The sequence below is a fragment of the Rhinoraja longicauda genome, chromosome 5 (genome assembly GCF_053455715.1).
Source record: "Rhinoraja longicauda isolate Sanriku21f chromosome 5, sRhiLon1.1, whole genome shotgun sequence".
In the NCBI taxonomy this organism is placed as follows: Eukaryota; Metazoa; Chordata; class Chondrichthyes; order Rajiformes; family Arhynchobatidae; genus Rhinoraja; species Rhinoraja longicauda.
Window position 1 is genome coordinate 69,011,557 of NC_135957.1, and position 17,630 is coordinate 69,029,186.

Sequence of the window (17,630 nt, forward strand, 5' to 3'; positions counted from 1 at the left end):
TTATCGAAACGTATAAGATTATTAAGGGGTTGGACACGTTAGAGGCAGGAAACATGTTCCCAATGTTGGGGGAGTCCAGAACAAGGGGCCACAGTTTAAGAATAAGGGGTAGGCCATTTAGAACTGAGATGAGGAAAAACTTTTTCAGTCAGAGAGTTGTGAATCTGTGGAATTATCTGCCTCAGAAGGCAGTGGAGGCCAATTCTCTGAATGCATTCAAGAGAGAGCTAGATAGAGCTCTTCAGGATAGTGGAGTCAGGGGGTACGGGGAGAAGGCAGGAACAGTGTACTGATTGAGAATGATCAGCCATGATCACATTGAATGGTGGTGCTGGCTCAAAGGGCCGAATGGCCTACTCCTGCACCTATTGTCTATTGTCTATAACTTGGGGGAAAAGCTGTGTATAAATAATGTATTTGAATCTGAGTGGACTGCTGACACACTGGTTCTGTAAAGTAGGCAAATCTTTTTTGCACGAACTTATTTTGAATTGCTTGCTTCCAATGATGAAATTAAAATATCAGCTGAAGGATCCAAATTGAAGAAAATGTTACATTGTAGCGAACACATTACTGTTATTGTGCTGATCGACGTAAACCAGTATTTATATTTATAAAAATAATTGTTTATACTTGAAATGGAGCGGCACGGTGGCGCAGAGTAGAGTTGCTGCCTTACAACGCTAGAGACCCGGGTTCGATCCTGACTACGGGTGCTGTCTGTACAGAGTTTGTACGTTCTCCCCGTGACCTCATGGGTTTTCACCGACATCTTCGGTTTCCTCCCACACTCCGAAGACGTACATGTTTGTAAGTTAATTGGCTTGGTATATATTTTTTTAAATTAATCGTCCCTGGTATGGGTAGGATAGTGTTAATGTGCGGGAATCGCTGGTCGGCATGGACTCGTTGGGCCAAAGGGCCTGTTTCCGCACTGTATCTCTAAACTAAACTAAAATAAAATTGACTTTTCACTTCATGGCCTTGTATTTTGCAACCACTCAGCTGATAATTGTATAATCTAAATAGAGGCAGTAGATTGATTTGAAATGGATGGACATTCTGCTTTTGTCTGAGCTGACCTCTTTCTTGCCTGTGGACACTTGTTAATAAATAGCTCAAGATTGTATTCCATCTGGTGCATGTAATGGTTGATGCAGGGCCAGGGTGGATGTTTTTGATCATTGGAGCAAGAAATCTATTTGAAAGTGTTGGATTTAAGAATATAACATTTTTAAGATCTGATGCATAGTCCTCCCCTTCCTAGATTTCATGGTATCAACCAGATGACATACATTGTGCAACTTGTTAGCCATATTATTTGATTAGCCCAAGACTGAACTCAGGTCGGTGAATATGGTTACACCATTGTTATTTCTACATGCCGATACCAAAATTAGATGTAAAATACCTGGCTCTAGCGTGGCTTTGCATCTGGAAACACAACAAAGGATCTACAAAAAAATGGCCTTAATAATAGCAAGTTTATAAGTAGCCTAATGATGAAACCTCTAGGTCTACATTTAAGTTAAATTCCGCAGACCATTTTTATGAAAGATTAATTCTGGGAAAGTAAGTATTGAGTGAACTAATATTTCTCCATGTGTAATTTTGTTTTTAGCAGACTAGGAAAGCAGAAATAATTTAAATTGGAAATAGCAAGTTCATGTTTTAAAATATGGTTTTCCAATCAGATTTCATTGTGATTATAATGGCAATATACTTATATTTACGTTCTGATACTCCTTTCCAGATTTGATCTTCAGTCACTGATATATAGAGAATAAGAAAATGTGATGCAGTTTAACATATTTCAAGAAAAAAACTTTTCACTCATGATTGGAAAAATTAATAGGTATCATTGACATTGACATTTTCCCTTTTTTAAAAAACATTTTGCAGAATGATATTTTGGCCAGGACTTTGAAAGTAATATATATTACATTGCTGTTTCTTTGTAACTACCAATGAAATTCACTTTTCTTCTGAGAAGGCAAGATAAATCTTTTGTAACAAGAAAATGGTTAGGCTGTGAATATGACAAATTGCTTTATCTCGGATTATTCAATGTATTGTGGGCCCAATAATCTTTGGATCTGGCCATGACCTTTGCAATAAAGCAAAGTATTCCTTTCCCTCTTTAAAAGTAAAGTGTTTCATTCACAAATAATATTTGACAGTATCTTGTTTTGGATTCCATTCACTTGCTTTAAGCCTTTGGTACTATATTAATACAGATGCCTGATAATACAATTTAATCAGCTGGAACACAATTGATTGAAAATTATTTTCTGTAGTGGAAAACATTTAGTATGTATGTCCTAGTGCATCTAGTTGGACAAACTTATCGTTGCATATTGCTGACTATTTGAGGGGGACCTCATTGAAATATACAGAGTAGTGAAAGGCTTGGAAAGAATGGATGTGGAGAGGATGTTTCCACTAGTGGGAGAGTCTAGGACGATAAGTCATAGCCTCAGAATTAAAGGACGTACTTTTAGGAAGGAGATGAGGAGAAATTTCTTTAGTCAGAGGGTGGTGAATCTGTGCAATTCTTTGCCTCAGAAGGCTGTGGAGGCCAAGTCAGTGGATATTTAAGGCAGAGATAGATTATTGATTAGTGCAGAGGAATGAGGTTGGGAGGGAGAGATAGATCAGCCATGGTGGAGTAGATTTGATGGACGAGTGGCCTAATTCTACTCCTATTCCTTGTGACATTTTGAAATTATAAATGATAACTGATTATGTATTGTAAATCACGTGCACTGCCATGACACTGACCGATTGTACACCCTAATTCTCTACAGTTATGGAGTGATTGCCAATGGCTGTGCAACCTGCCCAAAGCTGACATGTGAGCGTTCGGGTTGTGCAACTGAATTCTGTTACCACTGCAAACAACTCTGGCACCCGGACCAAACCTGCAGTGAAGCTCGTAAACAGAGGGATGTGTTTGTGGCTGGGATAGAAAAACACTCTACCTCTCTTATTCACAGCGAAGATACTGACAACGGTAAGTGCTCCATGTACTGGAAGAAAAATGTTTAATTTGTTCGTTTTCTCGGTATTTCAAACAAGAATTATTTTGAAGTTCATAACTTTCACATAATCATAAATAAATCCATCAATCCATATTTGAAATACTTGTGGTTGTGATCATCAAAGGGATTCATTATCTTGCGCAGTCAGGGGGTATGGGGAGAGGGCAGGGCAGGGCAGGAACGGGGTACAGATTGTGGATGATCAGCCATGATCACATTGAATGCTGGCTCGAAGGGCCGAATGACCTACTCCTGCACCTATTGTCTATTGTCTATTAACAAGGCAAGTTATTCCTGGTACATAGTTACCTGCTTTGGATCCATCATTTCAAATCTCTTTCTGGTTAGCTTCACTCAAATTTTATACCAAGCTGAATGGGTTGTGAACGTTGACGACAAATAAGATCATCATATTACCTCTTTCCAAAAACCTGCCAAGGAATCTCAGAGAGCAGTTATTGTTTACACTGAACAGCAAGGTCATAATAAGCTACATTCAGCTGCGTTTTTTAGTTTTAGAGATACAGCTTGGAAACAAGCCCTTTAGACCACCAAGTCCATGCCGACTATCGATCACCCTTTCACACTAGTTTTATGTTGTCTCACGTTCTCAATTACACATTATGGGCAATTAATTACAGAGGCCAATTAAACCTACAACATGTCTTTGTTCCTTTATCTATACTCGGTTTACTGTTTCTTTAGATGCTACTTCAGAAAATCAACGTTGAATAAGTCAGGCGATAGCAATGTCTATGCAAAAAGAATGAGAACATTTGACACAAGCAGTACTTTTGTGTAATTTAATAACTTGGTTCTGCCTTGCATTGTATTAGAGTTGTTGGTATAAAAGTGTTAAGAATGTCAAATAGTAATGGCTAAATTCCATATGAAATCAGTTATTGCTCTAAGCAGGAAAGTTTAATTTTGTTTCTTTTCATGTTAGAGTTAGAAACTGGATTTTGTGTGGCATTTTGAATAAATCAGTCTTGTTTTTACCAAATGTCTTCAAAGTAATAACAGTTAACCTTGCTGTAGATGGATGTAGTTTACAAATTATTTGATTGATAGTTTGAATTCAGATATATAGTAATGGAGACGGATTTGGTAGAAATTGTGCCTTCATTGGATTAAAGTGGATGAAGTCATCCAAGAGGCTGATGGTCATCAAGTTCCAGGTCTCATGTCAATACATCCTTGTATGTCTTGTTGCTGTCTTTACTTTACCTTCTCGTTGCGATGATGACTAGTTTTGACTGTAGCTGGATGGACTCTGTCTCTCCTTGAGACACTATTCCTTTATCCTAACCCAATTGAATCTTCGCTTGAATGAATCTGCCAACACTGCTTCTAAACATAGAAACATAGATAGAAACATAGAAAATAGGTGCAGGATGAGGCCATTCGGCCCTTCGAGCCAGCACCGCCATTCATTGTGATCATGGCTGATCTTCCCCAATCAATAACCCGTGCCTGCCTTCTCCCCATATCCCTTGATTCCACCAGCCCCTAGAGCTCTATCTAACTCTCTCTTAAATCCAACCAGTGATTTGGCTTCCACTGCCCTCTGTGGCAGAGAATTCTGATTTGCATTTTGATACAAGGCCTCCACACCTCAATGGAAACTAGGTGCAGTTCTGGTATTCCACTGCTATTAATGCTTAATGCTTGTTTATAATAAATTGATACAGAAATATAAACAAACAAGAAAGGTAGCTGAAATATTCTTTTTTGGGGACATATAATGTAGGTATGTAGGTTAATTGGCTGGGTAAAATGTAAAAATTGTCCCTAGTGGGTGTAGGATAGTGTTAATGTACGGGGATCGTTGGGCGGCACGGACTTGGTGGGCCGAAAAGGCCTGTTTCCGGCTGTATATATATGATATGATATGATATGATATGATATGATGATAATCCCTAGTTTTACGTTAGTTCTTAAGTGATAGGAGCAGAAATGGGCCATTTGGCCCGTCTGTACTTTTTAATTTAAGTTAATGAACAACCTGACAAACTCAAAAGTAATAAAGGACATTTATATTTCCAGGGAGTTAAAAAGAAATGCATGTCCTGACACAAGCAATAATTGACATAATGTTGCATAAATTCATGTGATAGGAGTATAGTGTAGTGCAGTGGTTCCCAACCTTTCAAATATAGCGACCCATTTTAGAACAAGCAATCATGAAGCGACCCCAACCCTTAAAATATCTTATATATACATTCGGTTTTTGTACAACAAACTGCCATATATTGCGATTATTGAATTATAGATTATTTATTCATAAAAAATTCCAAAGCTCCTACAAACATTAATTAATTGCAAATCAATTCAAAATTGTTCGAACACACAAATTTCCACCGTTATGTAAAATATGTTTATGAGCCGGTGATCGCGGGCTTGCGCCGCTAACGGCGTCCTGGTGCGAGTGTGGAGATGCCGCGCATGCGTGCTGAGTACAGAGTGAGGAGATTCCGCGCATGCGTACTGAGCACTGCCGGACCGCAGCGCCCTCTATCGAAACCTCAATAAGGGGGGGGGCATTGCTTTAAAACCTGTGTAACTTAAAAAATATGCGACAGAATTAAATAAAAAAATCATTTTCCAGCAGCGAACCGCATGCTGATTAAGGCGGTACAAAAATCGTGGCGCTACGGTTCACCGACATCGTGGAATATATATATATAGATACAAGATCTGAGTTTTAATAGTATATAGATAGATAGATTCATATCAGCTCAAAATCATTTAACGACCCCATGGCATTGGTGTCGCGACCCCGTTTGGGGTCGCGACCCACAGGTTGGGAACCACTGGTGTAGTGAGTCCAAAACGAGCGTTATTGTTCAAAGGTCTTTATTCGTAGGTAACCGTAACAAACTGCAACTGCTTACTTTGGACACACACTACTTAACTAGCCAATACAATCTAATCTCATCTCCCCAGCTGGTCGCCAGACACAACTATACCTCGCGCTCCCGCATCTCGTGACTCGTTAGCCCAACCGAGGGTTCGAGACCCCCCCCGCTAATCCGTATGTCCCTACATGACCCCCCCCAGAACCCTCGAAACCGTACCTCACAGGTGCCCGGACCACCCTCCCGGAACGCGTACGGAGGGGGGAAACCGATACCGCCAATGTGACGGGAGGCGGGGAGGTCGCCGCCGCCGGCGGCGATGGAGGGGCCCCAGAAGCGGAGGGCGTAGGCGACGGAGAGCGCTTGATCGGGAACGGGGGCCCGGGCCCAACCATAGGCGGCGGGGGGCTGAGGGGTGGCAAACAAGGCGCCGCTGGCGGCACCAGGAGGGCGGCCATAGGCCGGCCCCTGCACGGCGGCTGGGCCACCGACACAGGGAGGTCCTGGTCCAAATGGGCCGGCTTGAGCCGGGATACGGAAACGAGTTCCTGGCGATTACCCACCTGTAAGGCAAAAGTGACAGCCCCTCTCTTCAGTACCTGAAACGGGCCCTGATAAACCGGCTGAAGAGGGGGGCGGTGGGAATCTTTCCGCAGGAACACAAAATCACAGTCCCACAAGTCCGACGGGACGTGGACCGCCGCGCTTCCGTGCCAGGAGGTCGGGACTGGAGCCAGAGAACTTACCCGTGCCTGGAGGGAACCCAACACCGACGTAACGGGTGGTGGCAAAGCGGGGGCGGAAGGGAGGATGTCACCTGGTACCCGTAGGGGCGAACCGTAGACGAGTTCGGCCGAGGATGTGCCTAGCTCGGCCTTTGGGGCCGTACGAATGCCGAGGAGGACCCAAGGCAGCTGGTCAGCCCAATCGTGGCCGGTCAGTCAGGCACAGAGGGACGCCTTAAGCTGCCGATGGAAGCGCTCAACCATCCCGTTGGATTGGGGATGGTAGGCGGTGGTCTGCTGTAAGCGAGACCCATACAACTGTGCCAGCGCGGCCCAGAGGGAGGAGGTGAACTGGGCTCCCCGATCTGTGGTGATGATAGCCGGTACGCCGAAACGGGCCACCCAATGCAACGCCAGGGCCCGTGCACAGGAGGCTGCCGAGGTGTCCGACAATAGGAGCGCCTCCGGCCAACGTGTAAACCGATCCACCACCGTCAGGAGATGAGTATAACCCCTGGAATAAGGCAATGGACCCACCAAATCCACGTGGATGTGGAAAAAACGGACTGGGGGAACCTCGAAACTCTGGTATGGCGGCTGGACATGGCGATGAACTTTGCAGGTTTGGCACGGAATACAGGCCCGTGCCCAGGCCGCCACCTGCTTCCGCAGGCCGTGCCAGACAAACCGGGCGGCCACCATGGCCGAAGTTGCCCTGATGGACGGATGTGCCAGGCCGTGAATGGCCTCAAAAACCTTACGCCGCAGGGCGGCAGGCACCACCGGGCGAGGGCGTGAAAGGGAAACGTCACACCACAACTTGGTACCTGTGGGGCCATACGCCACCTGCTCCAAACGCAGTCCCGAGGCTGTGGAGGCGTACGCCTCGGCCGTTTTTTCCAGGCGCTGAGCCTCCGCTAGCTCCTGGAAATCCACCTGTCCGCCTACCACGGCAACGGAGGGAATGGCCGGCCAGGACAGGGCATCAGCAACAGTATTAAGCCTACCCGCAATATGACGGACATCGGTGGTAAACTCCGAAATCAGGGTGAGGTGCCGCTGCTGGCGAGCCGACCACGGATCAGAAACCTTAGCAAAAGCGAATGTCAGAGGTTTGTGATCCGTGTAGGCCACGAAAGAACGGCCTTCCAAAAAATAGCGGAAGTGGCGGACTGCTAAATAGAGGGCCAGGAGCTCCCTATCAAACGCACTATATTTGAGCTCGGCTCGCGAGAGCTGCCGGCTGAAAAACGCCAGGGGCTGCCATTGACCTTCGACCTGCTGCTCCAAAACCCCACCCACCGCCACGTCTGAGGCGTCCACCGTCAGCGCCGTGGGGGCGGAGGAGCGTGGGTGCACCAGCATGGTGGCGTTGGCGAGGGCCTGTTTGACCGCGACAAAAGCCGTCTCTGCAGATGCGGACCATACCAACTCTGCGGGGTTACCCGCGAGGCATAGAAAAAGGGGGCGCATGACCCGAGCTGCTGCAGGCACGAACCGGTGATAAAAGTTCACCATGCCTACGAATTCCTGCAATCCCTTGATGGTAGTAGGACGTGGAAAAGAGCGGACCGCCTCCACCTTAGCTGGCAAAGGGGTGGCTCCGGCCGATGTAACCCGGTGACCCAAAAAATCTACCACCGACAGGCCGAATTGGCATTTGTCCGGGTGCAGAATCAGGCCGTGGTCCTGCAGCCTCTGGAATATAGTGCGGAGGTGGACTAAGTGCTCCTGGACCGAACGGCTGGCAATCAAAATGTCATCGAGGTAAATGAACACGAATGGCAAACCTCGACCCACACGGTCCATGAGACGCTGAAATGCCTGAGCTGCGTTTTTAAGGCCGAAAGGCATGCGCAACCACTCAAACAATCCGAATGGAGTAATGGTAGCCGTCTTTGGGATGTCCGGCGGATGGACCGGGATCTGATGATACCCCCGCACCAGATCGATCTTCGAAAAAATTGTAGCCCCCTCCAGGCTAGCTGAGAAGTCCTGTATGTGCGGAATCGGGTAGCGGTCCGGCCGTGTTGCCGCGTTAAGTCGTCGGAAATCCCCACATGGTCTCCACCCCCCAGATGCTTTGGAAACCATGTGCAAAGGTGAGGCCCACGGACTACTTGAAGGCCGCACAATTCCCAGCCTCTCCAAACTCAAGAACTCCTCTCGAGCCATGGCCAGCTTTTCGGGTGGGAGGCGCCGTGCCCGGGCAAAAACCGGCGGGCCCTCGGTCGGAATGAAATACACCACCCCATGCTTCTCGGAAGGTGCATCGAACCGCTGAACGAGGAGCTGCGGGAACTCCGCTAGGACCACATCGAACTGACCGGGGGCCGTGATGGCCTGGATCGCTGAACTGGGTGGGGCGGCGCTTGGAGGGGCCGCAGGCCCCGTACTTCAGGGCCGTACGTCGGCCGAGGGCTGCAGGCCGCTACCGTGCACGTCTACGACCAACGAAAACGCCCATAGGAAGTCTGCACCCAAAATGGCCTGGCCCACATCCGCCACGATGAAATTCCAACGGTAGGTCCTAGACCCAAAGGACAGGGACATAGTCCTCTTACCGTAAGTGCGGATGGCGCTACCGTTCACTGCAATAAGGGGCGGCTGATGGGCCCAGAACGGCGGTAGGTGCACCTCGCCCGCGCTCGCTCCCACTTGCGACATTCTGCGTGTTCTTCGCGTTCGGGTCACCAATGTAGTGAGTCCAAAACGAGCGTTATTGTTCAAAGGTCTTTATTCGTAGGTAACCGTAACAAACTGCAACTGCTTACTTTGGACACACACTACTTAACTAGCCAATACAATCTAATCTCATCTCTCCAGCTGGTCGCCAGACACAACTATACCTCGCGCTCCCGCATCTCGTGACTCGTTAGCCCAACCGAGGGTTCGAGACCCCCCCCCGCTAATCCGTATATCCCTACAATAGAAACATAGAAAACAGGTACAGGAGGAGGCCATTCGGGCCTTCGAGCCAGCACTGCCATTCATTGTGATCATGGCTGATCATCCACAATCAGTAACCTGTGCCTGCCTTCTCCCTTGATTCTGCTAGCCCCAAGAGCTCTACCTAACTCTCTTTTAAATTACTCCAGTGAATTGGTCCCCACTGCCTTCTGTGGCAGAGAATTCCACAAATTCACAACTCTCTGGGTGAAAAAGTTTTTTCTCATCTCGGTTTTAAATGGCCTCCCCTTCATTCTTAGACTGTGGCCCCTGTGATTCTGGACTCCCCAACATTGGGAACATTTGTCCTGCATCTAGCTTGTCCAGTCCATTTATAATTTTATAGGCTATTTGGCCCATCAAGTCTACTCCACCGTTCAATCATGGCTGATCTATCTTTCCCTCCCAACCCCATTCTCCTGCATTCTTCCCATAAACCCTGGCACCCGGACTAATAAAAAATTAATCGATCTCTGCTTTAAAAATATCCATTGACTTGGCCTCCACAGCCTTCATTGGCAATGAATTCCACAGATCCACCACCCTCTAAAGTAATTTTGTCCTCATCTCCTTCCTAAAGGAACGTTGTTTTATTCTGAGGCTATGACCTCTAGTCGTAGACTCTCCCGCTAGTGAAACATCCTCTTCACATCCACTCTATCCAGACCTAACTGAAAAGAGAAAGAAATTTATGACATTAAAGAATATTCCCGTTTATATTCATGTTTATATTTTATTGGAGAAAGTATATGTAAACAGAAATACTTTTGCTCAAGTTGGGTTCTTTCACTTGCTAGTATTTAAGCACCAAAAGTTTCAATGTTTATCCACATAATCGTGAGCAGTGATCCATACTTGGGCTAGCCCATGTTTATAACTATGTGAGATGTCCAAAGTTTTTTCGGGTTTATGTCAATTGTACAGTGCATCGAATGCTGATGCCCACCTTGTAACAGGCAAAAAAAAATTAATGGTACAAACACAACTTTATCACTCCAAAAGAGGAGATCCTATTAATGTAGTTAAAAGTAAATTAAGTGTTATTAGACTTTAGAGATAAAGTGTGGAAACAGGTCCTTCGGCCCACCAAGTTTGTGCCAACCAGCGATCATCCCGTTCACTAACACTACCTGACATACGAGGGACAATTTTACAAGTTATTGAAGCCAACTAACCAACAAACCTGTACCTTTGGAGTGTGGAAGGAAACCGGAGCACCCGGAGAAAATCCGCATGTCACAGGGAGAACGTACAAACATCACCCATTGTCAGGATCGAACCTGGGTATTTGGCGCTGTTTGGCAGCAACTCTACCGCTGCCCCACTGTGCAGCCCCTGCACGATTGGAGTAATAGTTTTATACATTTAGGTTTTCTTTCCCTTGCTTAATTGTTTTGATTTCTTAGAATAACAAAAGAACTGCAGACGCTGGTTTACAAAACAACAGTACTTGAGTAATTCAGTGGGTCAGGCAGCATCTCTGGAGGCCATGGATGGGTAACATCTAGGGTTGCAAACCGAAATGTCTCAATAGGAGGAGGCCATTCGGCCCTTCGAGGCAGCACCGCCATTCAATGTGATCATGGCTGATCATTCTCAATCAGTACCCCGTTCCTGCCTTCTCCCCATACCCCCTGACTCCGCTATCCTTAAGAGCTCTATCTAACTCTCTCTTGAATGCATTCAGAGAATTGGCCTCCACTGCCTTCTGAGGCAGAGAATTCCACAGATTTACAACTCTGACTGAAAAAGGTTTTCCTCATCTCAGTTCTAAATGGCCTACCCCTTATTCTTAAACTGTGGCCCCTTGTTCTGAACTCCCCCAACATTGGGAACATGTTTCCTGCCTCTAACGTGTCCAACCCCTTAATAATCTTATACGTTTCGATAAGATCTCCTCTCATCCTTTTAAATTCCAGTGTATACAAGCCTAGTCGATCCAGTCTTTCAACATACGACAGTCCCGCCATTCCGGGAATTAACCTAGTAAACCTAAGCTGCATGTCTATTGTCTCTTTATCCATGTCCTCCAGAGATGCTGCCATGCCCGCTGAGTTACTCCAACACTTTGGTTTTTTTTTCTCTATTGATTTCTTGACTGCCTGCTATTATTTGCACTCCATAATTAATAGTTATAACAACCATGCATTACATTTCTAAAATGGTGAATTCAAATATTCATTTGCTTGACTCATGATGACCAAACTTTTGTCTCAATGGTGCTTTAGATATACTGGAAGCAGTTTGATCGTTAAATATTGAATTGAGTGCTAAATTTGTCAAGATTTTTAGAGTGTTATATTGGATTTCATACCATGAAACTGTAAGAAAAGAATGTCTGAGATAAAAGAATAGAAATGGCTGTAAGGAATAGTGTACAAACTAAAAAACGATGAATGGGGACTGTCCCCTATGGGCACCACAATTCATGGACGAGCTCCCATAATATCATTAAACTCAAAAGTAGGCTGTAGGAACATAACATTAGAGACATAGAAACTATAAACATTAGAAACATAGAAAATAGGTGCAGGTGTAGGCCAGCACCGCCATTCAATATGATCATGGCTGATCATCCAAAATCAGTACCCCATTCCTACTTTCTCCCCATATCCCTTGATTCCGTTAGCCCCAAGAGCTAAATCTAATTCTCTTTTGAATACATCCAGTGAATTGGCCTCCACTGCCTTCTGTGGCAGATAATTCCACAGATTCACAACTCTCTGGGGTGAAAAAGGTTTTCCTCATCTCAGTCCTAAATGGCCTACCCCTTATTCTTAGGATTATTATTAGATTATTATTATTATTAGAACTACTTATCTCTCCCCTTTTAATAATTGCAATTTTGTGTCGGTCTTGTGTGCTATTCACATAAATATTATGGTGACACATGATTGAATGTATGTACTTATATATTACAACATAATATACATGTAATATATATTACAATATTATGCTGATATGTGGAGATGTGGTTAACATATTGGGCTATTTTTGTACATTTTCCAAGTTATAGACAAAATTGACTTCTTGATATCTGCACAAAGGGAACTCGTTCATGAATCAGGGATAGCCTGTGTGGAAGAAGTAAATGCAAGGCAATTAAGACACTTATCTTTGGACCATACACCAAATAACTTAAACACGTGAAAAGAGTAAATTTAAGATGATGTTAAGAATCCAGACTTTGGGTTTATTACAGATGTTTAGGAATCGAATAAATTAGTTTTGATTTTATACGTAATTATATTTTTCTTGATTTACAGAAGGCGACCATTAGATCAATTGTACTTTTGAAAGCGCTGTCCATTCAATCTCATTCCTTTCTCTTTCCCATAGGCCTGCAAATGTTTCCTTTCTGGGTATGTATCCAGTTCCCTTTTGAACTTTGCCACCACAATCCTTTCAGCCAATGCATTCTAAATTATCATAACAAAATATTATTTATTTTATTTTGTCTAACCCATTTGCTATAAATCTTATTGTTCTGTTTATAGTTTCACTTTATTTGGCCTAACAAAAGCCATCATATTTTGAGCACAGGTATTATGTCACATTGGTGCTCTAAAGAATGTCAAGCCCAGTCTCTTCACAGAACTGAAAAGCAGCACTTCTGTTACCATTCCAGTAAATCACCTGCTCTAGCTCGTTTTATTTACTTTTTGGGTAATTTGTGTGTAGGTACCAGCATGAATGCCTTAAAACCTTCTGGAGACTTGTCATCAATTTAATCATCTTGTATTTTTCCACAAATTGATCACTTTTTTTTGGTCCAGCAAACTTGGTCCTGACGGTTTACAGCATATTTTGTATATTTGGGTACTCAAAATTCTAAATTATAATAATTATGCGGATGATGTGCCGACCAGAGTTGAGGGTACTTGCTATTAGCAGTTATTTCCTGCCTAGAAGAGAAATCCTGGTTTTCCATACAGAACACAGTACAAGCAAAGATTGTTTGGACCAACTTTACTTCGAAACCATGAGTGAACCAGGGATTAATTTTTATGCTTGACTGTTCGAGAGCTCCTAGATACAAATATCAATGCAGCTTATAAATTAATACAAAAAAAAATCTATGGTCGAAGATGTTAAATGTTCTTTTTTGACCTGAACTGCATTCAGGCAAGAAATATTGGTTTAAAACTAATCGACCATCAGTAGATAGCAACAGAGTTCACATTGCTCCTCTGCAGGAGTTTGCAAATGGCAATATTTCACCATTATCTAGAAGTAAAACACCCGAAGACAATTGAAGACAGTCTGAAGAAGGGTCTCAACCCAAAACGTCACCCATTCCTTCTCTCCAAAGATGCTGCCTGTCTCGCTGAATTACTCCAGCATTTTGTGTTTATCTTTGATTTAAACCAGCATCTGCAGTTCTTTCCTACACCCGAAGACAATAGTATTTTAATTAATTTAAGATCTTTTAAATTTGGATATGAATTCAAATTTTGGAAAAGGGGCTTGATTATAAAGAGCTTGCAGGGCCATGTATTGGCATGGAGCCGTTTAATTAGCGCAATCAAATGAAATAAAGCATTCTGAAATTTTTGGCATAAAAGCTGCATTTTTGATGTATTATATCATTTGCAGTGACATAATTCATTGACAACAGTGGTTTATTCATTTAATATTTTTTGTATGAACAAATGAAAATCCAATAATTGGATTGAATTGTGACTTTCTGGATTTGTTCTGCACTTGCCGTTTTTCAGTATTTCTTCAGTTTAGGAAATTAACCTTTCTGCCAATTCAGTCAAGTAAAGTGTATGCGGGTTTGGTGTTCGTTGGATACTTGAACGTTTTAATGTTAAAGCCTTTTCAAAGAAGTGAAACAAAAAAGCTAAATCTTAGAATGCTAATTGTAGCAATATGCACATTATCACTAATAGTCAAAAAGATCAAATTTTGACAAACTTGTGTATTCAAAATTCTAAATGTGCAATAATGAACTTGATTGAGAAAACAGAAGCTGTAGTTCTCATAGTTTGTACGTCCATTAAGAAGCAATTTATGTCCATTGATTTTTTTAAATATCAGTGGCATGATGTTGAGATGAAGTATGAAAAACATTATTCCCTAGTATATACCGTGCTCATCTAATGTTTTTCAAAATAGTCATAGTAACTTAAATTTAATTTTCCTTATGCTATTTAAAAGATTTTCCATTTTTCTTTAAATCATATGCACACTTTTCATTTCTTTACATTCACAAGCTCTGGAAGTTTTCAACTTGTTTACAGATTTTAAAACATAAATGGAAGTAACAGAAATTTTTGAGCTCTGCTGCCAAATGGGGACAGAAAATGACATGGCAAAAGATGTCATCTCATGATATTCCTCCTTCACAATGGGCTCACTTACACATGCTAGACTACAGTTTCCAGGAGTAGAATAGGTTTTATGTTAACTGAAATCTGAATGATAAGTATCTTCCAAGTATAACTTGAGCCTGGCCATGTCTAAAAGTTATACTCTGCTTCGTGTTCAGTGATACACTGAAACATTTGTGGAATGCCCACCATCTGCATGTCAACACGAGGGTGGATAGTAATGTCTCTCCACTCCTCTCCCCAACAAAATACAGGCTAAAATTAATTGTTCACTAGCACTGGAATTAATACAATTAATTGTATAGTGCAACTGTAATAGTACCACAAGCAAACTTGCATTTTATGCAAGTGAGGCTGACTGTTTTAAAACAATATTTGCACTTACAACTCCTCTCAGTAAGTTATTTAGAACCTCTGTCTGCACTGGTAAATACCTATAACTATTTCCTTCTTAATTCCTGTTATCCCATGTATGTATAGAGACTTGGTGAAATAGAAGACTGAAGTAATCAAGAGGATCCCTGGATCTTGAGTAAATTTTCCTTTTTAAATAACATTCAAACACAATCCTTGATTATATCACACATCTGTTTTGATTTCATTCAACGGCATCTAAAGATGCCTCACTCTGACAGTGATCCTAAATTACCTTTTCTGATGATTGTGAACTCTTTTTCCCAGCAATCAAGTAATAAATTGGAAATCACTGAAGTACTGCATAAATTGGATTTCTAATGGCAAGCTCAGTACATTAACGCCTTTTAAATCTTTTGTTGCAGCCATCAAAAATATAGCCTTAAATGATGTCTGAATAAAATACATTTGTTCTCTTAAGCAAGATGTCTCATCCATTCTTGAAAGTGGGGTTGCAATGGGAGTAGGGAACAATCTCCATTTTGACTTGGACTATTTTATAATTTATAAAGACAAGAACAATATCTGACATTTGTAAAATGCGCTGCTCCATCATCCGAAATGTGGCTCCAGGGAAGAAGTTCTTACAAATCTTAGTCATGCATCATTCTTTATGAATGAACGTGAAAAGTGTTTCATTTAACTCCCTTGGATGTCGGAACTGAGCGTGAATATTTAATTGTAAGAAATATCAGTAGGCAAATCCTTAGCTGAAATTCAACGTAGAGCTTCTGCTCTGCAGGATAAATTGAAGTTTTGCCCAGACCAAGAAGTGCCCTACCTGCTTAAATGCTACACAAACAACATACTACTGCAGTTGGCAAAGGAAATGGAAGGTACTGGAAATGGTCATGCAGTTGAGCAGCATTGGAGGAGAGAGAAGCAATGAATGTTTCGGGTTGATGACCTTGCATCAAAAGTGCGAAACATTCGGGAAAACAAGTTGTGGAGGAATGTATGATGGGGTGGAGAGAATGAAAGGGAAGGTCTTTGATAGGGTGGAGAGAAGAAAAAATTGAATGCCACAAGTGGTTGAAGTAGTGATGGTTGAATGGTGGTGGTAAACTTTTATGAACAACTAAATGTTTGTCTGAGGGAGGTGTAAAATGGAAATATGCGAATGGAACCTGAAATTTCCAGAAAAGGGTGAGGGGGGAAATATCAAATGCAGAAAGAAATGTAAAATATCAGGCTGAAATGGCTAATTATCGGAGATTGCATGGAAGGCAGTCATGCAGCAAGAAAACCTGAGGATTTTTGGAACAGTTTTGGAGAACAAAATGGAATTGCAATAGAAAATCAAAGTGACATGCAACTGGAAGTTCATTGTTATAGACTGCAAAAAAAAGAATGTCATGTCACACATTTACCAGCTGTGGTTGGTGTCAGCTTTGAATCTATAATAATTTGCTTGTTGAGCAATTAGCTATGGAATTGCATCCTGAATATGTGTCCTTTTGTTAATTATTTCCCATCCCTTATCAAATTAGTTTGCTTTGAATACAATTCAGTGCAGATGTTGAGGTGGAGAGTGAGTATGGGGAAGAGTTGAAATCAAGATTGATGCTGGGGTGGGGGAAAGTTACTGATGTGAGTTTTTTCTTTGTAAAGTAAGAAATATTGTGTTCTCTCTCCCAATCCCTCCCTTATGTAGTTGAAGAGATCAAGCCATGTCCTCGATGTGGTGCGTTTATCCTGAAGATGAACGATGGAAGCTGCAACAGAATGACATGCGCTGTGTGTGGCTGCCAATTCTGCTGGCTTTGCATGAAGGAAATTACAGACCTGCACTACCTCAGGTACCACAGCTTAGATTCTCAACAATATTCCAAACTGCTCTAAACACGTTTTCATCTTCAGTACAACTTGTGAATTGGATTTCAATTTTCTGTACAAATCCAGATCGTGGAAGTGAATAGAAAGTATTTTATAACAGTGGACAACTTAACCTCTTTGCCTGTAAAATGCGATGGCCATGTATGTCTATTGTGCCTTTGTGGCATGCGCATGATAACTAATCACAAACAAGTAATGGGGCAAGAAAATGTTGCCTGCACTTCAGCTAAATACAGAGTTGACTTGCATCTGATATTGTCTTTCTATATCCAGCGACAAAAAAAGCATTTCTCGTGTTTGTTTTAAAGATGTCTCTCCTTGTAAAATATCATTAAAATTAACGGTTCAGTGAGCATTTTGGACATAGATCAGGCAAGAATGACTAGTGAGTGTGGTATTAAATGACATTATATTCCACCTGAAGAATCTGGATAAAGAGAAGAGTTTTGATACTACCTGTACAAGTCAGAA

At 42.6% G+C, this 17,630-nt stretch overlaps 1 protein-coding gene across 3 annotated transcripts in view; it reads left to right on the forward strand.

The window, feature by feature from the left end:
* Positions 1-17,630, forward strand: part of LOC144593731 (E3 ubiquitin-protein ligase RNF19A) — an 87,131-nt gene that overhangs the window by 42,229 nt on the left and 27,272 nt on the right. For all 3 annotated transcript variants that reach the window (XM_078399725.1, XM_078399724.1, XM_078399726.1), the window contains exons 3-4: positions 2,808-3,013; positions 16,978-17,122. In XM_078399725.1, the coding sequence (XP_078255851.1) occupies positions 2,808-3,013; positions 16,978-17,122 (351 nt within the window). The remainder of the gene's footprint in view (positions 1-2,807; positions 3,014-16,977; positions 17,123-17,630) is intronic.